Here is a 23345-nt window from a genome sequence, read left to right as displayed (position 1 = left end):
TTTAAAGAATTAAATACCTGAATTACTAATAAAAATGAATATAGATTATGAATTGTTTGTGAGTAATGTTTGTTGTGAATACAATCAAAGTCTCACATTAAAAATATATGGAAAAGATCATAGTTTTATAAGATAGAAGATATCTCTAATACTATACGACATTTTAGGTAGAGCCCAAAAATAAATCTATGAGGATTTAAGTCTAAAGTGGACAATATCGTACTATTATGGAGATATGTAAATTTTTTTATCTTAATAAGTGGTATTAGAGTCATGGTTTAGATTGAGCCATGTGGATGGAATAATGGCCTAAGCAAATTATGGGTAACTGGATGCTTGATGAAAATCCTAGGAAAGTAAACCTAGATGGTGAAAAAAATCTTAGAGGAGAGGAATGCCCTCAATTGACCTGATTCTTTAGGGGAGCGCCGGAATAGGACAAGGGTGATTAGATACTTAAGAGGATAATTAATGATAGTCTTTCGTTTGAAGGAAAGATTGTTAGGAAAAGTTCTATATTGGTATGAAACCTTTTTAGTAGAGCTCAAATATAAATTCAAGAGCAATTAGGTCTAAAATATATAATATCATACTATTAGGTCCAAAGTATATAATATCATAATATTATGAAAATATATGAATTTTTTTTATCCTAATAATGCCCCGAATAAAATTTGTGAACTATGAAAATAAACAAATCAAATCTGAAAATTAAATTTACTAATCAACTAGATAAATTTTAAAATATAAAATTTAAATAATTAAATAATATTTAAATAAATATAAATTTGAACCCAACCGAAGCTTATAAAAAAATCAAGTTAAACATCAATAACCATTTCAATGGACCATTCATTCAAAAATTTGACTTACTCGACTAACTGACAACAATATAAAATTTAGTTTAGTTATAGCCCTATGGATATTGTAGCATCTAATGTGTCATGATGGAATAAAGCACCACTCATGACCAATATCCTCAATTATTTAAATGTCCCTATCTCTATTATTTAAAAATAAATAAATATGTAACTATCATTCATTATCATTTGCAATACAATCATACACATTAATCATCTCCACACCCAAACCTTTTCAAATTACAATAAAAATGCCCCCAATTACATCACAATAATTTCACCATCTTCTTCCATGTCTTTCTTAATCAATAATTTTGCGTCGCCAAGAAACTTTCGATACCAATCGGCCGAGAGCTTTGGAGTCCTTACTTGTGTCTCATAATCCACATGATAAAGCCCAAACCTCATACTATACCCATATAGCCACTCAAAGTTATCAATCAAAGACCATATGAAATACCCCCTCACATCAGCACCTTGCCTTCAACCAAAATTAATCACGATTAGCCATTAATCAACCTCATTAAGATCACATTTAAATTAATTGTATACCTCATTGCTTCATGCAAAGAAGAGAGGTAGCTTTGCAAGTATTCTACTCTCTCCTTGTCGTTTAGTAATTCCTTCAGTGTAGTATTGTGATAGCTCCCTTGTGGATAACCTACACAAATTAAACCTAATTAATTAGGATTTCATTGATTTAATGGTGAGTAATTAAAGAATTAATACTAACCATTTTCTGTAATAATCATGGGCATGTTGTTGTATCTTCGCTTCATGTACATCACAATGTTTTTCATGCCACGTGGAACCACGTAGAAGTTCGGCTTTGCAGTCTAAAAAGGATTAATTATGAATTAATGGAGTAATTATGAATTAACAAGCTATTTAATTTAATTTCTTTTACCGGTTTTCCAATTGGGACCCCCTTTTTCTCTCGAACCGGAGCCGCAAACCCAGCCAGTAGGGGTCCCACGACGTCACACGTGCTAAACATGCAATCTTTCACGTAGAGACTCGAGTAATGGTTAATTCCAATGAAGTCCAGTTTGTTTCGCAATTTCTTCTTCTCGCTCGTTGAAAACTTTGGCAATCTGCCCCCCAAAATTTTCCTCATTTCCGGAGGATAATCCCCGCGCACAAAGGGATCAAGAAACCTGCGCCCCAAATGTAAATAAAGATAACTTAACAGACTTTATTGTAAAATAAGATCTAGTCGAACTCGAAGGGAAATAAAATATTCGTTCCACCCCCTGTAGTTTTCCTTTTTTCTTTTTTACCATGCGAAATAAAACGCTGATGCCCGTCGACATGCTTCGTAATCTGCAGTTATGTTCCTGAGCGGCTCGAACCAATCGGTGCCCACCACAATACCGACGCTGCCCCCTTTCTTTTCCTAATTAATTAATTAATTAATTAACAAAAAATATATATAATTAAAATACAATTTATAATTTTCTTGATTTTTTTACCTGATATTTCCGTCTGTAAATATCTACGGCAGTCGCATGAGCTAGTATTATGTTATGGGCCGCGATATACGGTTCGATGGTTGAGTCACCCGAAGAACAGTTACCGAATGGATGCGAGCAGCGATTGGGAGGATATGTTCCAGTCATGTATCCATAAGTGGCTACTGCGTTGGGTTCGTTAAAGGTGGTCCAATACTTCACTCGGTCGCCGAATTCCTTAAAACATATGTCCGCAAAATATCCAAAATCCTCCCTGAAATATATTTTATTTTTTGAGAAAAATGAAAATAGAGTAAAAGAAATTAAGTGAAATTAATTTTGGATTTAATTGTATAATTACTGTATTTGAGAGTCCAACCATCCACCGTATTGTCCTTCAAGCTCTTGTGGAATGTCATAATGGTTCAGGGTAATAAATGGCTGGATTCCTAATAAAGTAAAATATATTTAAAAATGAATTTTTATTCATTTTTTAAAATAAAAAAAGATTACCTTTAAGCAGTAAGGCATCGATGAGTTTGTTATAGAAAGCAATTCCTAGTGAATTAATTCCTCCATTTCTTCCTCCTGCCGAATAAAAAAATAAATACCAATTTATATATATTTTAAAGTATTAAAATTAATATATAAATATAATAAAAGAATACTCACTTGGTAGAACTCTTGACCATGATATAGAAAATCTATATGCGTTGACTCCGAGATACTCCATTAATTTAACATCCTCCTGAAATTATATTATTATTATTATTATTATTATTATTATTGATACGGTGTATAAAGATAGAGTTTGATAAAATCAGACAGTCAAAAATCAAGGGAACGTGACATTTAAGGACAATCCAAAGTTAAGGGGACGTGACAGTCAAAAATCAAAGGGACGTGACAGTCAACAGTTAGGATGGGAAAGAAGGAGTTAGACCACATGATGTCATCGACCGCATAATTCTTAATCGGGTATAGACAGGTCAAGGTTCCAGATCTGAGACATGAGATATAGCCTGGAGTAATGCCTAACCTGCCTCAACTGGTCGGGTTTCCGCAGCTCAATTCGCATAGTCAGGCCTGACACTTTCGGTAAGACAGTTCCCGATTAGTCCTTAAGTGATTCAGGTGTGAAAGATGGGATCCTCGCCACAACTCGTGTCCTTCATCAAGACTCGAGCCAGGTGCCACACCTGAACGGTTATCTCGAGCCAATCGTAACTAAACCCGGGCGAGACAAGAAGCACTAGGTGACAATAATGTCAGGGAATCGTAACATCCTCCTATCAGGAAATAATTGCTATATGTCAGGGAATATTCCAATGGTCTGCTATCATTTGCGAATTGAACCTTCTTTTAACCAATAAGAGGGCGTCACGTGTCCTCCATCACCCAACAGGCTCTGACACCCGACATTCTCTGATATCGGTCAGGCTCCAGAGGTGCGTATTATCATATAAAAGGGATGTCTTCTCTCTTGAGCAGGTACACGGACGCATACATTCGCACTCGTCTTCTACAATTCTTTTTTCCTTTGTACACTGCTCTTCTAGAAGAAAAGTATCTGACTTGAGTGTCGGAGGGCCTGCGCTCAGGACTTTTTCCCTGATTTCTGGTCTCTAACATTCTGGGTACTTGTCTGAGTGTGCGCAGAGCCAAAGTAGAGTCATTTTTGTCACCATTGTCCTTCAGCTCCACATGGGGGTCCGTCTTCCGGTGCACATACGCTAGGTGTGTCCAAGTCGCCTCTACGTCAACATCGACTCCATCTCAACCGGCCTTCGTCTGACTCAGATTCCGGACAGAATTGTTGGGACCTTTATGACCGCTAGAGGGGGGTGAATAGTGGTTCGTCGTGCGCTTGCGTCGTTTGCTTTGTCTTGATGGTTTGCAGCGGAATACAACTCGAAGACAAACTATACAATGCTAACAAGTAGGATTTACTTGGTATCCACCTCAAGAAGAGGTGACTAATCCAAGGATCCACACATCGACTCACTCCTTCACTATGAAATACTCCTTCTCGGTCGCAGCCGGAGGCGGAGAAGCCTCGTACAAACCCAAACACACAAATAGAACTCATACAAGAAGAGAAATACAAAAATACAAGTGAAAACACACTCTTCTTGCCTCTTGAATCTTGGAGATGCACTCCAAGAACCCTCAAGAACTGGCAAGAATCTCAGAGAAGATCGCTGGTGAAAATCGTAGAAAATTGCAGAAGAAGAACGCAAAGTTCTGCGAAGAAAACGCTCCGCCAAGGCTTTAAACAGTGCTCCCAATCGATCCAATCCATCCCCACTCGATTGCCACGTCAGCACCGCTCCATCGCAGCTGTCCATCGCCTACATCCTGCCCAATGGTCGAATCCCAATCGATCGACCGATCGATTGGGAACATCTGAATCGATCAGTGGATTGATTCAGAAGCTTTCTGTGTTCTCGCGATCGCGCGAGAACTCCCCTGCCTAATTGATTGACCGATCGATTGGCAGCTCCTAATTGATCGCCCGATCGATTGGGAAAGCTTCTGTGCTCGCGATTTCACATCCCAATCAATCGACCGATTGATTGAGCCTTCCCACAATCGCAACACACTCCAATCGATCCACTGATCGATTGGACTCTGGTTCAATCGATCGCCCGATCGATTGACCAGCCTGGACTTAACTCAAACTCAAGTCCAAATCCCCAAACCCAACTCTGGTCAACCATGACCTGTTGGGTCTCCATGTCTAGCATTTGGCCACACCTGACCAACCTCGAACTAGCCTTTTAGCCTCCTCCATCAGCCTTACGTCCTTCGGATATCTCTCATCCTTCACGCCTTGCCTTCAAGAGTTTCCTTCGGCCTCATCCTAGTTATCGAGTTCTCCTTGCCAAGTCACACTAGGACTTATCTTGCCAAGACCACATGCTTGGACTTACAACTTTTGTCAAGATCACACTTGGACTTTCCAATTGCCTGGCTCCTCACTAGGACTTTCTCCTTTGCCTAACCTCCAGTTAGGACTTCTACCATTGCCTAAACTCTAGTTAGGACTTCACCACTGCCTAACCTCTAGTTAGGACTTCACCACTGCCTAACCTCCAGTTAGGACTTCCAGACGTCTAACCTCTAGTTAGGACTTACAGGCGCCTAACCTCCAGTTAGGACTTCCACCACTGCCTAAACTTCAGTTAGGACTTCACCACTGCCTAACCTCCAGTTAGGACTTCCAGATGCCTAACCTCTAGTTAGGACTTCCAGACGCCTAACCTTCAGTTAGGACTTCCACCACTGCCTAAACTCCAGTTAGGACTTCACCATTGCCTAACCTCCAGTTAGGACTTCCAGACGCCTAACCTCCAGTTAGGACTTACCCAGTCAAGTTTTCTGTCATCCCTGACCTATTTGACTTGTATTCTCATCAACCTGGTCAACCCTTTGACCATCTCCACAACCGGACGATTGCTCCAACAATCTCCATATATTGTCAAACATCAAAACTCAAATCCCGACTCAAGCTTGACTCAACTCAAGCTTAGTCAAACTGGTCAAACTTGACCTAGGGAAATTGCTCCAACAAAAATCAATTTAGCGTCATCCGTGGGAACTTCCTTCACCTGATCTAGAATGTGACGATGGAGGATACCGGAAGGATCAACGTCACCATGACAATAGGAGAGTATGAACTGTTCAAGGAGGCAAAGAGACGAACGGCTTCAGAAAAACATACCACTGCTTCACACCTATACAAGATGCCCATAGTTTCAAAGGACTAGATTCGCGTTTCTGACAGGAGGTCTAAGTGGAAACAACCCAAGGATTTCCCTCAAGCCTTCTATCGCGAGCCCTGCCGGGATTATTATAACAAGGACCCGGACTATTATAATAAGAAAGAGCAACCGCAGACCTCTATGGCCGAGAGTTCCCTGCCCAGAGATTTGAAGAAGGGGAAAGTCATAGTCTTTCGGGAAGAGATGAAGGAGATGCTCAAAGAGCAGGTGTCCTTCTCTCTTAGGTTATTCGAGGAAAAACTGTCGAAGGGGTACAAACCCCCAGCTATTGGAGAATATGATGGTAGCAAAGATCCAGAAGATCATCTCCGAAAATTTCAAAACGCTGCGTTGCTGCACCAGTATAGCGATGCCATCAAGTGATGAGTGTTCTTAAACACTCTATATGGCTCGACACAAAAGTGATTCAATGGATTGCTGAACAGGTTCATCACCTGCTTTCAAGACTTCAAGAACGTTTTCCTGCGCCATTTCGGCAGTAGCAGGAAGTATCAGAAGACAAACCACTGTCTCTTCGCCCTCAAGCAAGAGTCTGCAGAACCCTTGAGGAGCTATATCAAATGCTTCAATGAGGTAGCCCTGGACGTACCATCCGCTACCTCAGAGATCTTGATGATTGCCTTCTCCCACGGTCTGGTGGAGGGGGAATTCTTTCGGGCTCTCATCCAGGAGCCAGTAAAGAATTTTGATGAGATGTCGGGGAAGGGAGCCAACTACATCAATGTAGAAGAAGCTCAGGCGGCTCGGCAGAAAGCAGATAAGGCACTTGCTCCTGCCAATAAATAAGAGAAAAAGCCACCCTAACCTCTAGCTCGACCCTTTCCCTGTTCCAGGGATGCCCAACCAGGATTTTCGCTCGGTCAAGATTCCAGGGCTGTGCAACGGGTAGAAACTGTCCAAGCCCTTAGACCCGGTCAGTGGGGGCCCGTTATTGCACCTACCATAGGTCACATACCTATTTCACTGGAGATTGCATCTAGTTCGCCCGAGATTCTCGGAGGACGATTGAACTGGGCTTGCCTCCGCTTGAGATCGTGCCCAAGATTTAGAAGCTGTTAGCCAACTCGCCTGCTGCCTCAGGGTAATCAGGTAAACCCCTGCCCAAAAATGCAGGTCAGGGAATCCAGTAGCCAGGTAGGGGCAAGGAGCCAATGAAATCCCCTTAGGAGGAGAACATGGGAAATGTCGCCATCCGGGAGATCGTCATGATCTGCGAGGGGCCTACTGATGGAGATTCTACCCGGGCTTGTAAGTTCCATGAGCACCGTTTGGAGATACATGCGGTGGGGTGCCGCTGGGAACAAGCTGCTGGACCCATAATCAACTTTAAGCCTCAAGACCTAGAGGGAGTGGAGCTCCCCCATGATGATGCCCTCATAATCAAAGCTGTCATCGCCAACAGCCATGTGGCTAGGTTTTCGTTGACACCGGAAGCTTTGTCAATGTGTTGTTCAAGAATGCGTTCGAAGGCATGCAGATCGACGCTAGTGAGCTTCAGCCCGTAGCTACTTCCTTGTATAGGTTCACTGGAAACGTGGTACGACTAATGGGTCAAATTAAGCTAGTTATCTCTTTAGGTAGTGAACCATTAACGAGGACTCGGAGGAGCACTTTTATTGTAGTGGACCCTTTATTCTCCTATGACATCATCCTGGTAAGGCTCACACTGCACGAGTTTCGAGCGACCATCTCCACTTTCCATTAGAAGATGAAATTTCCTGTGGGCGACCAGGTCAGGGAAGTCAAGGGTGAGCAACTGGTCTCCCGCATGTGTTACGTCGACATGGTGAAGGTGGAAGCTCACAAAACTCAAAGAACCCAAGATGGAAGAATCCATGTCATCCCAGAGGAGCCTCTGCCTATGGCAGAGGAACTCATCCCTTGGGAGGAGGTCCAGCGCTATCCAGAGGGTCCAGAGAGCATCACCCGCATATCGGGCGATTTGCTAATCGAGATCAAGACAAATCTGGTCAAATGCCTGGCACGCAATAGGGACGTGTACTCCTGGTTCCTCGAGGAGCTACCGGGATTTAAGCCCGAGATAGCTGAGCACAAGCTACACCTCCTGCCTGATTCCCAACCAGTCAAGCAGAAGAAGCGGAACTTCTCGACCGAACAAAATAAAATCATTCAAGCTGAAGTTGATCAGCTCTTGAAAGCAGGACACGTTAGAGAAATACAATTTCCACCATGGCCCTATAACGTGATCCTGGTGTCCAAACCTAATAATAAGTGGAGGACTTGCATCAACTTCCGAGACTTCAATCAAGCCAGCCCTAAAAACTGCTACCCGCTACCAAGGATTGACCAGATGGTGGACTCCACTTCGGGCTATGAGAGAATCTGCATGCTTGATGCTTATCAAGGATACCACCAAATCCCTCTCACTTGGGAAGATCAAGAGAAAGTTAACTTCATCACAACCGATGACACTTTCTGTTATATAGTTATGTCACTCAAGTCCACTGCAGCAACAAACCTTATTGCTCCCGTGGAGGAAACCTGTGGCGCGCTGCGGTAGTATGACTTAAAGTTAAATCTACTGAAGTGTTTGTTCGGAGCTCGAGGGAGAAAATTCCAGGGGTACCTCGCTACTTAGCGCGGAATCGAAGCCAACCCGGAGAAGGCTTAGTCCCTTTGAGATATGCAAGCACCCAGGAATTTGAAAGAAACACAGAAGCTGATGGACAGGATTATGACACTCTCTAGGTTCATATCTCGATTTGCAGATCGGGTGCTCCCTTTCTTCAAAATACTCAGAAGGGCTGCTAAGTTTTAGTGAGACAAATAGTGTAGCAAAACTTTTGAGGAACTAAAGCAACACCTAGAGACCTTGCCTTCATTGTTTAAACCTATAGCCAGAGAGCCGCTCTGGGTATATCTGTCAGCTACTCCTAAGGCTGTGGGGGTAGTGTTGGTAAAAGAACAGGACGATGTACAGCGGTCAGTGTACTTCTTTAGCTACCTATTGAAAGGGGTCGAGTCTCGATACACGACCTTGAAAAAGTTAGTTTATGGATTGATTCTCATGGCCGCCACTTAATATCTTACTTTCTGGTACACCCAATTATTATCATGACCAATAGTACCATAGGGAAGACCCTTACCAACATGGAGATAGCCGACCATCTCATCAAATGGGCAACCGAGTTGGGGGAATATGATATACAGTATCAGCCCCGAAAGACGATCAAAGTACAAGCCTTGGCTGACTTCCTAACAGAAATCCATCAAGATGATGTTGAGGAAACATGGAAAATATATGTTGATGGGTCATCCACTCAGTAAGAAAGCAAAGTGGGGATACTCCTTATATCCTCTCAAGAAGATATTATGCAACTAGCTGCCCGACTGAACTTCAGAGCTACCAACAATGAGGCGGAGTATGAGGCAGTACTAGCTAGATTGCAGGCAGCTCGACATGTAGGGATAACCTGGGTAGTCATTTATTCAGATTCTCAGCTGATGGTTCAGTAAGTGGCTGGTAACTTTGAAATCAACAATGGGAAGCTGCAGCTATATAGAGAAGCATATGACAAAATGAAGGAGGGCTTCAAGGAAGTTATAGTGACCAAGATTCCCCGAGCGGACACCTAGAGAGCAGATGAACTAACCAAAATGGCTAGTTCTTTGACTACTTGGGTGTTGGATAAGTTGATAGCCCAGAGCTTCCTGATAGCCCAGATTAACCTGCAGAGCAATTAGATGAATCAATTGTCTGGAGAGCGCTAATGATCATTTATCTTCAACAAGGAGTTTTGTCGACCGATGTCGAAGAAGCTAGATTGATTAGGAAGAGTGCTCATGCACAAACACTGATCGGGGATCAATTATACAAGCGGGTATTCTCTTGACCACTACTCAAATACCTAGGTTCGACAAAGCGGAGTATGCCCTACCAGAAGTTCACCAGGGATGTTGCGGTAGCCATGTAGGAGGAAGGATGCTAGCCCGAAAAGTACTCCTGGCCGGGTATTTTTGACTTACATTGCAGAGTGATGCTCAACAGCTGGTGGACACTTGCCTCTCTTGCCAAAAGCACCAAAACCTGACCCACCGATCGATCGAGATTTTGAAGACCTCAATAGTCTCTTGTCCTTTGATCAATGGGGTATGGACATTGTGAGACTTTTTCCCAAGGCTCCTGGGTAAAGACGCTTTTTACTCGTGGCAGTAGATTACTTCTCTAAGTGGGTAGAGGTAGAAGTCCAGGCCAGGATAATGGAAGGAGTTATCATCCAGTTCCTATGGAAGAACATCTTGTGCCGATTCAAAATTTCTTACAAGTTAGTCTCGGACAATGGTCGACAGTTCCAAGGGCGCAGGATCCAAGAATGGTGTCGAGGATTTGACATCATCCAGGCCTTCACCTTCGTGGCGTATTCACAGAGTAATGGACAGACTGAAGTCACTAACAGAGAGATAGCTCATGAGCTGAAGGTCAAGCTGGACCATATGGGCGACAAGTGGGTTGAAGATCTCCCCAGTATTCTTTGGGCATATCGAACGACTCCGTGAGAGAGTACAGGACTTACTCCCTTCCATCTTGTCTACGACAACGAAGTAATCATGCCGGTCGAGGTTAGAGTTTCATCCGTTCGGCGTTTACTATATGACCCGGAGAATGCTGAGCGGCGGCTGCTAGAGCTAGATCTTATCAGTGAAACTTGTTATAGGACGGCCGCCCGATTGACAACCTACTGACAAAAGATGCGGCAGAACTATGATAAGTGTTGGTGCAGCGGAGGCCGGCAAGAGGGGGATCAATTGCCTACACAAATTAAAACTACCCTCCTCGTCTTTCAACTCAATAAATTGCAACTATATAAATGAAACAGGAAAGTAAAGTAAAACAGAATTTAACCTAGTTACAACCAAGGAGGTTGTTAATTCAGGGGGATGAAAAGCTCCACTAGCAGAATCTCCTTCACTGTAGGCGAAGAAGCCTTTTTACACTTAGAACGCTCAGTTAGTTGCAAGGAATTGATTACAAGTTGGATGCTTGAGTTGATTCTGAATTCCTAGCTCCAGGGGCCTTTAAATAGCCTCTGGAAATCTGATCTCGAGGGTCCAAAGCGCCTCCAATAGAGGTCCAAGGCGCCTCGAACCGAGTTAGCGGATAAAACTTTATCTGCGCTCAAACGATCAAATTTGATCAGTTGAAGGTGCCTTAAGACTTGTTGAAGGCGCCTCCAAGGTGGAGGCGCCTCCAACAAGCTTTAAGGTGCCTCCAAGTTGGAGCCGCCTCCAGTACTTGTTGAGGGCACCTTGAGCTTGCTTTCCGGCTTGTTTTTGCTTCACTTTGACTTCCGAAGCTCCGTTCTTTTAGGTGATTTCGGCCAACCGAAATAGGGCTCACCCGAACCCAATTTCCGGCCTTCCTCGAGCAGCCTTCCTCCCCGGCTTAACGCTCCTCGAACGCCGCGAACGTTCTTCTCGCCCACTGGTGTACTCTTCCGCAGCTCTCTCGTCCTTCGGACGCACCGAGCCCATCGGCTCCCTTCCCATGCCGTCCTTCTCGCTAGCTGCGTCTTCCGCTCGACTTTCTGCGCTCCTAACTTCCTGCACACTTAGACACAGGGATTAAACACAAAGCAGGACCTAACCAACTTGGTTGATCACATCAAAACTACCACGGGGTCCAACAAAGTGTTGGTGCGGTTAGCACTAACGGTCTAACTCAGGTTTTGATGAATGACAAATCAGGTTAAGTTAGGTTTGTTGTTGTCTAACATTCTGATTGAGTGTGCAGGCGAAGTCCAGACAGGTCGATGGGCTGACCGGATGTCTGGCACGAAGCCCGGCTAGGTCGACGGGTCGGCCGGATAGCTAGCACGAAGTCCAAATGGGTCGAAGGGCTGACCGGACATTTGGCACGAAGTCCAGCTAGGTCGACAGGCTGACCGGATGGCTGACATGAAGTCTAGATAGGTCGAAGGGCTGACCGGACGTCTGGCAGGTAAGTAAAGGTAAGTCACTGGAAGGGAGTGACTGTGAGGATGCATTCCCGGGAAGGGAACTTAGGCGCCGATCTGACTTAGAACCATTTCGGAACTCTAAGTCGAGATCGTGACTAGATTCCGGTCTCAGAAAGATGGAATCTAAGTCATTCTCTTTTCTCTTAAATTATAAACTGTGCTAATACTTTGTTTTGCAGGATATATTTTATATATTTGTCTCGGACTAACGTTGTCTTGCAGGAGAAGATGTTTTCTGGAGAAAGGTGGTCCGGGCGTCCGGAGGCAAGTTTTATCCTGATCGCGGTGTCGACACGTGGAGCTCGCTGGTTGGGTTAGCCACGTCATGATCGAGGTGCCCTGAAGGTTCTAAGCGCCCCAAACCCTCCTATATAAGGAGGGTCAAGGCTGAAGCTTCAAAACAACTCAGAACTCTTAGACTGCTCTCTTGTGCTCTTGCGACGCCGCGAGGCTACTCCGACAAAGCACTGTCTTCAGTTTATTTTCTTTCATTTTGTCGGTATTTATTTTCTTATTAGCATTCCTGTAATTCATTTTTGTAACACTCTTCAAATTGCTAGTGGATTGCCCAACGAAAGCACCCTTGTGTGTGGGCCTTGTAGTAGGAGTCGCCAAAGGCTCCGAACCAAGTAAAATTGGTTTGTGTTAGCTTTGTCTCATTTTTGTACTTTCTGCTGCTTACTCGTTCGAAATTTTAGATCGATATTCACACCCCCCCCTCTATCGAAATTTACGATCCAACAAGTGGTATCAGAGCAGGTACCGCTTTGATTTAGTGCAACCACCAATCAGACAAGGGGGTGATATGTTTTAAATCTTTTTTCTCTTCTTTCAGCTTTCAGTTTTTCGTACAATTCCAAACTGGTATTATTACCTTTTTGAATTTTTTTTCCGTTGTAGTTAATCTAAATTGGTGCAACACCAATTTAGTTTTCCTTATTAATTCTATTTCTTCCCGCACTACTAAATTCAAGATCAAGTCTTGGGATTTTTTTTGTCGCTACTCTCTTGTGTGCAGGATACCTCAGATCGAAGGCTTCAGCACAGTGCGACCTCCCCTGTTCAAAGGGGATGGTTTCCCGTACTGGAAGAAGTGGATGGAGGTGTATCTTAGGACGGATTTCGACTAGTGGCTTAGCATCACAAAAGCCTACAAAGCACCAGTTGACAGCTCCGGGAATCTACTGGATCCTGAACAATGGACGTCAGACATAAAGAAGAAGGCATCAACGAAGAACAAGGCGATCAACATGCTATAATGCGGATTGACAAGGGAAGAGCTGAATCGGGTCGGACCGCATCAGAACGCGAAAGAGCTATGGGATAAATTGATAGAACTGCATGAAGGAACTAGTGATGCTAAGGTAACAAAAAGGGATTTGTTGTTAAATAAAATTTTTAATATAAAAATACAGGAAGGAGAAAAAGCAAGTCAGCTCCACGCGAGGATCAAAGACATCCTCAACGGGCTCCACGCAGATGGACAACAGAGACCTACTCAGGTATGCATTAAACGCGTTTCCACGCAACAATTTGTAGGCATCCATCATGAATGCCTACAAAAATTCTAAGAACCTCTCTAAACTTAAATTAGATGAATTATTTTGTGAATTAGAGTTACATGAGCAGACTAACGTTGGAGCCGAGAAAGGTATTGCTTTATTTGCAGGTTCCTCCAAAGAAAAGAAGATCAAGCCTGAACCTGAAGAAGACTCTGACAAAGACTCCGAAAACGAAGAGTACCTGGTGAATTTGGTAAGAAAAATGTTCATCAGGAGAAAGAGAAGTTTCAGCAAGAAGGATCTACAAAAGATCAGTTCTCCAACCGAACCGAGGAACGTGACATGCTACGGATGCAACAAGAATGGGCACTACAAGAATGAGTGTTTGAAATTGAAGATCGACAAAACAAAGCTTACCAAAAAGAAGGTCCTCAAAGCGACGTGGGACGACTCCTCCTCGGATGAATCGGAGGTCGAATATTAGAAGCACCAGAGTCATCTTACGCTAATGGCCTACGAAGCTGAGTCGGAAGACGAATCGGAAGACGGGTCCGAACCCGAATCGAGCTACGAGTCCGTACTCATTTCCGAAGGTTCCAAAGAGGTATACCTAACTTTAAATCGAAAGTTTTTTAAAATTATTTCTTGCTTAAATAGTAAATTAGATAAATTAGAAAGTGAAAACAAATCACTCCTTGTAGAGAATCAAAATCTCAAGGAACAAATTGTGAATAATAATCTAACTCAAGATCTAACACTTGAGAATGAGAATCTAACACTAAAATAAAAAATTAATAATTTAAAAGAAGTGTTAGAAAAATTTACAATAAGATCAAAAAACTTAGATCTAATTTTAAATAATCAAAAAGCATGTTATAACAAAGCCGGACTTGGATATAAGTCAAACTCAAACAAAACTTTTAAATCATTAATAACTTAACACAAACCAACGAGTAAAGCCTGGGTTCCGAAAGCGTGTTTGATCACACAAGTAGGACTTAACCAATACTATATACCTAAAGAAAAAATATATTATATAAATTCGAATAAACCAAATCAAAACCCAAAATACAAACTTAAACAAAAAAATTCAAAATCTAAATATTTTAAAGCTCACCAAAACTTAGACTATCACCAAGTAAAGTATAACTATAAAAGAAATAGACATAAACCTAAAACTAAAAATTAAATTAACGGCTAATAATTCAGGGGGAGGCTCCAGAATAGCTGGCACCTCCAAAACTAACATACCCGGAAGGGTAACTCAAACTAATCTACCCAGCAGGGTACTTAGGATTAATTAGAAAAGGGGACTCAAGTTTAACTTGAAAAATGGTACTGGTGAAGTTTTGGATGATAATACGTTAGAGAAGCTTAGTCTATGCATGTCTAGGAAGATATGATTTCGACCTGGTGCATTTGACTAAGTGGTACTGACCGAAGCTACCATTTATGGATCCTAACCAGTTAGACCAAGGATTTGTACTAAGTCCAGTGGATAGGACTATTTGGAAAAGCTCGAAGGCATGATTACTCTAATGATGTCCAAGTGACTCACCATAGTCCAGAAGTTTATCCTGAGAATGTCTATCTGTTGAACCCAAAACTAAGCCCGAATTTAACACAAGTTAAAACCAAACCCTAAAATTGAATCTAATTCATCTCACAAAATTATAGGATTTCCTGATTGAAAACATAGATTGGGCGAGATGACTAAGGATTTAAAATTAAAATTAAATCAAATTAAAAATTAAATTAAATTAAATTAAATTAAAATTAAAATTAAAATTAAAATTAAATTAAACTAAAATTAAATTTAAAATTAAATTTAAAATTAAATTTAAACTTAAATTTTGTTTTAACCAAAAAGTTATTTTTAACTTAAAAATTTATTTTAAAATTGAACTTATTTTTTTTAAATTTTATTTTAAAATTAAACTTAATTCTTTTTTAACTTAAAAATTCATTTTAAAATTAAACTTATTTTTTTTTAAAAAAAATTCATTTAAAAATTAAACTTAATTTTTTTTCTTCTTAAAAATTTATTTTAAAATTAAACTTAATTTTTTTAAAAAAATTCATTTTAAAATTAAACTTAATTTTTTTTAAAAAAAATTCATTTTAAAATTAAACTTAATTTTTTTTCTTCTTAAAAATTTATTTTAAAATTAAACTTTATTTTTTTAAAAAAATTCATTTTAAAATTAAACTTATTTTTTTTAAAAAAAATCATTTTAAAATTAAACTTAATTTTTTTAAAATTCATTTTCAAATTAAACTTAATTTTTTTAAAAAAATTCATTTTAAAATTAAACTTAATTTTTTTAAAACATTCATTTTAAAATTAAACTTATTTTTTAAAAAAAAATTCATTTTAAAATTAAATTTAATTTTTTAAAAAAATTCATTTTAAAATTAAACTTAATTTTTTTTAAAAATGAGACAAGGTAGATTGGACTTGAGACAGTTCTGCCCGCAAAGAGTCTAGCTCTATAACTTGAGATTCCAAATCCCTTATATGGTGTATGAGGATCACGTCCTTAGCATTACGTTCCTTGGTTAAGTGGTCCATCTCTTGCTTGTGCATAAGCTTGAAGTTCTCCAGGGCTGCAGTTTGTTGAGCCAGCTCTGACTGAGCCTTTTCCTTGAGGGTCAGCTCCTCCTGATACTTAGCATTAGCTAATTGATAGAGGACCTCAAGCCCCTGACTATTAATAAGAGGCTCCTGCTAAAGCACTAGCTTGGGGAACCTTCTGACTAGACATAATCTCTCTGTCTCGCTTCCGTAGGATTTTACTGGGCATTACGGAAGAGCCAAGGGTGAAGGTTCGGAACATGATGACTTCTACAGGCAAACAAAAACACCTCAGTTAGTGAAGATATGAAAGAAGAGTCGGGTAATCTTACCGAAAGGTGTGCTCAAAGGCGTCTGGATGGGGCTCAGTCTAAAAGTATACAACACGCTCTCCCGTAGCAAAGAGGAGAGTTGAAGTTGCACTCCATCCAATTTCTCAGAAGCAAGGAAGCAGGCAGGTCGATGCTTATGATCACTCAACTCAAAAGGAGAGGGAAGATTGGGACGCCATTCAACATGCCAAGTCACGAAATCAGGCAACCGAACATAGAAAAAATGGTACTTCCAGCCTTTATAGGAGGAAGGCATGCCGCCGAAAATTTATACCCGGTCCTGGATTGCACTATGAAGACACCCGACTCTGATCACTTAATGGAATAGAAATGGTAAAAAAGTTGAGGAGTCAAAGGAATTTCATACAAGAGACAAAGAATTACCATTCCACATATGGCGCGGAAAGCATTGGGGGTGAACTGGGATAAGGGGATACCAAAATACTGACTCAAGGAGGAAAAGAAAGAAGGGATAGGAAAATGAAGACCGCTGAGAAGCTGGTCTTTGAAGAAGGTCATGAAGTCGGTGGGAGAAGGATAAGGATGGTCATTGGGTCTCGGAACGTGAAACTAGTATGCTTCAGAAAGCTGCAAGCTAGATTGCACCGACCGGAGGTCACTCTTATCAAAATCAGAACGAAAATATGCATACTACAATACTACTACTTCTCCGACCATTATTGAATCGAAAACAAAGAAGAAGAAGATGTGGGAGGAGAAGCACTTACAAAGGAGATGCACGAAGGGGAAAGTGAATGAGCAGAGAAGGAAAGGTCGAAGGAAGACGAAGCATTGATGAGTAGCCGTCGGAAGCCTTTAGGGTTTTTAAACCAAAACTCTTAAGAAACATGGGGATTTGAGCTAGACAATCGAAATATTGAGCTGCACGACAACCGTCAGATCAAGGGAGAGAAACACCATCGGATCGCGTGCAAAAAGTATGCGTTAGACATCATATCGAGGAGAGTTCATAAGACACGTGTCAGCTCCCTATGAAAGGGCATTTATGATGGAAAGGACAGGAAAATCATGGAGTTTATATGAGAACAGTGGCACCATGTCTCATTGGTACCATTCTTGAGGACCGAAAATTCCATTTGGCTGCCTCGGGAAGTGGAGTAAGAGGCGGCGGGAAGCGTTGGTCAAAATTTAATGCCTCATCGCAACCTCGAAATCAGAGTAAGATTCAAATTTAACTAATGTCTTATCTAATACACTTCATGATCCCAGGTGAATGAGACTAAGTCCACAGGGGCGCTTCCTTCAATCTACAACGACTTCTCAGTCGGAATTCCAGACTCTCGCCCCAGTACGAGTTATAAGTGAGTATGCTCTCACAACCAATGACCTCTCGATCGGGATTTCAGGCTCTCTCTCTAGCGCGAGTTATAAGTGAGCATGCTCTCACGACCAATGACCTCTCGGTCGGGATTCCAGACTCTTGCCCTAGCGCGAGTTATAAGTGAGCATGCTTTCACGATCAAATGATGTCTCGGTCAGGATTCTAGACTCTCTCCCCAACATGAGTTATAAGTGAGCATGCTCTCACGACCAACGACCTCCCGGTTGGCATTCCAGAGTCTCGATCCAACGCAAGTTATAAGTGAGCATGCTCTCACAACAAACGACCTCTTGTTCGGGATTCCAGACTCTCGCCTCAGTGCGAGTTATAAGTGAGCATGCTCTCACGCCTAACGACCTCTCGGTCGGTGTCCTAGACTCTCGCCCCAACGCGAGTTATAAGTGAGCATGTTCTCATGACCAACGACGTCTCGATCAACATTCCAGACTCTCGCCCCAGCGCGAGTTATAAGTGAGCATGCTGTCACGACCAACGACATCTCGATCGGTATTCCAGACTCTCGTCCCAGGGCGAGTTATAAGTGAGCATGCTCTCATGACCAACGACCTCTAGATCGGGATTCCATACTCTTGCCCCAGTGCGAGTTATAAGTCAGCATGCTCTCACGACTAACGACCTCTCGATCGAGATTATAGACTCTCGCCCCAGCGCGAGTTATAAGTGAGCATACTCTCATGACCAATAACATCTCGGTCGAGATTCCAGACTCACCCCAACATGAGTTACAAGTGAGCATGTTCTTACGCCTAACGACCTCTCGGTCGGTATCCCAGACTCTCGTCCCAACTTGAGTTATAAGTGAGCATGCTCTTATGACTAACAACCTCTCGGTCAACATTCCAGACTCTCGCCCCAGCGCAAGTTATAAGTGAGCATGCTCTCACATCCAATGATCTCTCGGTCGGTATTTTAAACTCACCACATCATGGGTGATAGATGGGCAGGGCCCCTGCCATGGCTCAGAGAAGTAGTGTTTCTGGAGGCAATTAGCATCGCTATCGTCGCATCATTCATGGATATTCAAAAATGCCTTTTCTATTAAAGATGTCTGCATGAAGCAAGAGAGTTCTAGTGGGAAAGGAGTAAAGATACAGGAATAAAGACGGAATCTCGATCAGATCTATTGGTACCCCAAGGTTGTTTTGATGTGATCAAATAAGTTAGGTTAGGTCCTGTTGTGTTTGATCCTATGTTTAAGTGCGCAGGAACATAGGAGCACAGGATGTCAAGCAAAAAACGTAGCTAGCGAGAAGGACCGCATAGGAGAGAGCTGACGAGCTCGGTGCGTTTGAGAGACGAGGTGATGTGGAAGAGTACGCGAGTGGACGAGAAGGAGGCGCGTGGCATTTCTGAGGGGCGAGAAGCCAGGAGCGGAAGCTTGCTCGAGAAAGCTGGAAATTGAGTTCGGGTGAGCCCTATTCTGGATGGCCAAGATCACCAAGCAAGAGGAACCGGAGCGGAAGACCCGGACTAAGGCGTGCAAAATTGGAGTGGAAGGCCCGGACTGAAAAAGTCAACTTGGTTGACTTTCCTGGTTCGGGCGCTCGGAACTGGATTTTATCCGGATCAAGTTTGACCGCGATCCGTTGCAAAGGGGATAAAGTTTTATCCCCCTCCAGGCACCTGGAACCCTTCCAGGCGCCTCGAGCAGGGCTATATAAGCAGCCCTGCTCCCAAAGCTAAAGAAGAACTAGAATTACAAAGTAACAACACTTGTGCTTGAGTTTGTTTGAGTTTAGCTTTCTAATTCTGTGTGTTCATTGCTATAAGAGGCTTTTCCGCCCAGAGGAGATTGTTAGTGCGCTTTTTCATCTACTTTGGGTTAACAACCTCCTTGGTTGTAACGAAGTAAATCTGTTGAGCCTCATCTTTTTAGTTTATTATTAGTTCTATATTTATGTAAGTGTTTTAATTAAGTTACAAGTTCGAGAAAAGTTTTTTTGCTTGATTTGTGTAGGGGCTATTCACCCCCCTCTAGCCGGCCACCAAAGGTCCTAATAAGATCTACATTTAGTTGATAAACTATAGGGGAATGCCCCTCAAGCAAAATCTCATTCTTAAATCCGTAAAGGCATAGAGGTTCTCTAAATGCTCAAAACTCTCTTCCAATGTCAGTCGTGAGTCGGCACCCCAAGCAATAGCGTTATGCTTGACCTGCTTGCTCAAGATGGATTCGAGCTTGTTCTAACTCAGCCTGAGTCAACTGAAGAGCGTGTCGTTGTTGATCGATCGTTTCATCTTTAATCTTTGTTTCAACCTGTAGAAGGGATATTGAAGAGGTGTGTTTCTCTTTTAAATAGATCATGAATTGAGCTTGACTCTCCAAGTCTGAATAAGCTTTCTGTTTTAGCGCTACCTTAGCTCGGGCTTGAAATTTAGCAGCTAGCCAGAGTTCTTCAATTTCCCTATGAAGGGAAGACTGAAGATCCCTCTCTTGTGCTAGTTCGGCTAAGGTCATATCCTTCTGGGTAAACAGTTGGGTCATATGAGCCAGTTGCTGGCGAAGGTGTTGCAGTTCATCTAACTCGGAGTCCAAATCCATGATTAAGGGGGCGTCAGTTAAAGGAAGTATGTTTATGTAGGCAAAGGTCAACCCCTTTTAAAGAGGAAGAGGGGGGAAGTCAACTTCTATATAATTAAAGCGACCTTTCCCCCAAGATTGATTGAGCAATTAAACAGGTTACAATACCGATGATCTGGGAAAAGAAGCGGCATTTATAATCATAATGATGAAGTAAATGATACTTGAGTTGGGGTCTAGTCAGTCGAACTTGAGCCTCCTACGTACGACTAGACTTGGAGGGGAGGCTTATGATACGGTGCATAAAGGTGGGGCCTGATAAGGTCAGGGAGTTAGAAGTCAAGGGGACGTAGCAGTCAAGGACAATCCAAGGTCAAGGGGATGTGACGGTCAGAAGTCAAAGTGACGTGACAGTCAAAAGTTAGGAGGAGAAAGAAGGAGTTAGCCCGCATGACATCATCGGCCGCATAATTCTCGGTCGGGTACAAATAGGTCAGGGTCCCAGTTCTGAGACATGAGATGTAGCTTGGAGTAATGTTTGGCCTGCCTCGACTGGTCGAGTTTCCACAGCCCGGTCTGCATAGCCAGACCTGACACTTTCAGTAAGACAACTCTCGGTCGACCCTTCAGTGATCCATGCGTGAAAGATGAGACCCTCGCCACAGCTCGTCTCCTTCATCAAGACTCGAGCCAGGTGCTACACCCGAACAGTTATCCCGAGCCGACCATAACTAAACCCGGGTAAGACAAGAAGCACTAGGCGACAACAATGTCAGAAAATCATAATCTCCTGTCAGGAAATAACTGTCATATGTCAGGGAATATTTCAATGATCTACTATTATTTGCGAATGGAACCTTCTTTTAACTAATAAGAGGGTGTCATGTGTCCTCCATCACCCGACAGACTTTGACACCCGACATTCTCTGACATCGATTAGGCTCCAGAGGTACGTATTGTCATATAAAAAGGGAGGTCCTCTCCCTTGAGCAGGTACGCGCACACACACATTCACACTCGTCTTCTACAATTCTTTTTTCCTTCATACACTGTTCTTATGGGGAAAAAGTATTTGACTTGAGAATCGCAGGACCTACGCCGAGGGCTTTTTCCGTAGTTTCTGATCTCTAACGTTCTATGTACTTGTCTGAGTGTGCATAGAGCCTAAGTAGGACCGTTTTCGTCACCATTATCCTTCAGTTCCACTTGGAGGTCCATACGTCTTCCGGTTTACATACACTAGGTGTGTCCAAGTTATCTTTCCATCAACATCGACATTATCGCAATCGACTTTCGTCTGATTCAAATTTCGAACAGGATCAATTATTATTATTTTTAAAAAAATAAAATAAAATAAAATAATTACCAGGTAGAGATGATAATGATCGTCAGCTATGTCAGCGTTGGCACCATCCTCAATGCGGCCTGCAAAAATTAATATGAAAATGACAATAAATTAATGATAAAAAAAATAGGAATTAAGTAATTATTTTGTACCAGGAATATGAGAAAAAACGTCCCAATTGCTTAAGCTTTTTCGATCATCCAAGTAAGCTCCCTCTATCTGCAATTTATTTAATTAATTAAATTAATCAATATAGTTTCGATAGGATATTCATCAAAAGCAATAGAACAGCAAGTGTGTACCTGAAAAGAAGAAGTGGAAGTTCCGAAGATGAATGAAACAGGGAAGTGACTCCTTCGTAGATCATCGCAAGCAGAGAAGGGGAGAAACTCAAGTAGCACTAACAATTGTATAGCTATGGCTAATATTCTTGTCGTCCTCATCCTCTTCGTCTTACCTTTTTTTTTAGAGACAGAAGGAGTTAGGAAACAAGAATCATAAGATCTCAAAGTTGGCATAAAAAACGCCTACCGGAGATGGTCTATTCGATATATTGCCTACTCGATTGATGATGGTTCCCAACTATTTTGTCGAGGCTGCCCGGAGGTAGCTGCCTTTAGGGAAAAGAGGAGGAAGAGTAGGAGGAGGAGTAGGTGGATCCAAAATTTTTGCTAATTAGTGAGGAAACAAATTATGCAACGTTTTAAATGCAATTAATTTAAATTGGAGAGATAAAGTTGTTGGTTTTAATTTAAATTGGTTAAATGTCCCTACCTCTATTATTTTCCCTATCTCTATCATATTCTTTATAATAGTGATACCATTTTTATTTATTTATATATATATATATATATATATATATATATATATACAGATTTGATATTGTGCGCGACATGCACAGTGCGTGACTGTGCGCATCGTGCACAATATCAACGTTTTTTTGTTTTTTTTATTTTTTTTAATTTGTAAATTATAAAATAATTAAAAAATTTCTTTACGATTTTATTTATAGGGTTCAGGCTTTGGGTATAGTGTTAAAGCTATTTTTTTTTTAGATTTTACCTATAGGGTTTAGGCTTTCCAATTAGGTTATAGTGTTTGGTTTAAAAAAAAAATTAAAATAAAATTAATTTAAGTATTTATGGAGTATTGTAATGTGTTTAGGGGATATATTTATATATTAAATTTTAAATAAGGAAATGTTGAATTTTTTAAATTCAAAAAATTTAAAAAAAATTTAAAAATAAAAACAAAAAACGCTGTTATTGTGCGCTACGCGCACGCGCACTGTGCACGTCACGCACAATATCAAACCTCTATATATATATATAATCATCATTCAATTTTATTTATAACCCAATTTATTTTTTTCAAATTACAATAAAAAAAATGTCCCAAATGACATCACAATTATAATTTCGTCTTCTGCCATGTCTTATTTAATCAATAATTTTGAATATCAAGAAACTTTCGATACCAATTGACCGAGAGTTTTGGGGATCCCCCCTTGTGTCTCATAATTCACATGATAAAGTCCAAACCTTATACTAAAACCATGTGATTAACCTAGCTACAACCAAAATTAATCATGTTTAGCCATTAATCAGACTCATTAAGATCAAAATTAAGTGCA

General features: G+C 41.5%; 1 protein-coding gene across 1 annotated transcript; it reads right to left on the bottom strand.

Annotated features, from left to right (window-relative positions):
* Positions 1-1021: 1021 nt before the first annotated feature.
* LOC122037074 (beta-glucosidase 18-like) lies at positions 1022-22387 on the bottom strand. The gene is made up of 13 exons (XM_042596541.1): positions 22244-22387; positions 22015-22169; positions 21865-21931; positions 21734-21792; positions 2984-3059; positions 2825-2899; positions 2673-2760; positions 2333-2585; positions 2141-2256; positions 1768-2017; positions 1594-1696; positions 1413-1521; positions 1022-1341 (listed from the first exon to the last, which is right to left on the bottom strand). Exons 2-13 carry the CDS (start codon positions 22153-22155, stop codon positions 1122-1124), a joined length of 1557 nt encoding a protein of 518 aa, XP_042452475.1. The 5' UTR covers positions 22156-22169; positions 22244-22387; the 3' UTR covers positions 1022-1121.
* Positions 22388-23345: the final 958 nt, after the last annotated feature.

Source organism: Zingiber officinale, unplaced genomic scaffold (genome assembly GCF_018446385.1).
Source record: "Zingiber officinale cultivar Zhangliang unplaced genomic scaffold, Zo_v1.1 ctg232, whole genome shotgun sequence".
NCBI lineage: Eukaryota > Viridiplantae > Streptophyta > Magnoliopsida > Zingiberales > Zingiberaceae > Zingiber > Zingiber officinale.
This window is presented reverse-complemented; position numbering and strand designations above follow the sequence as displayed.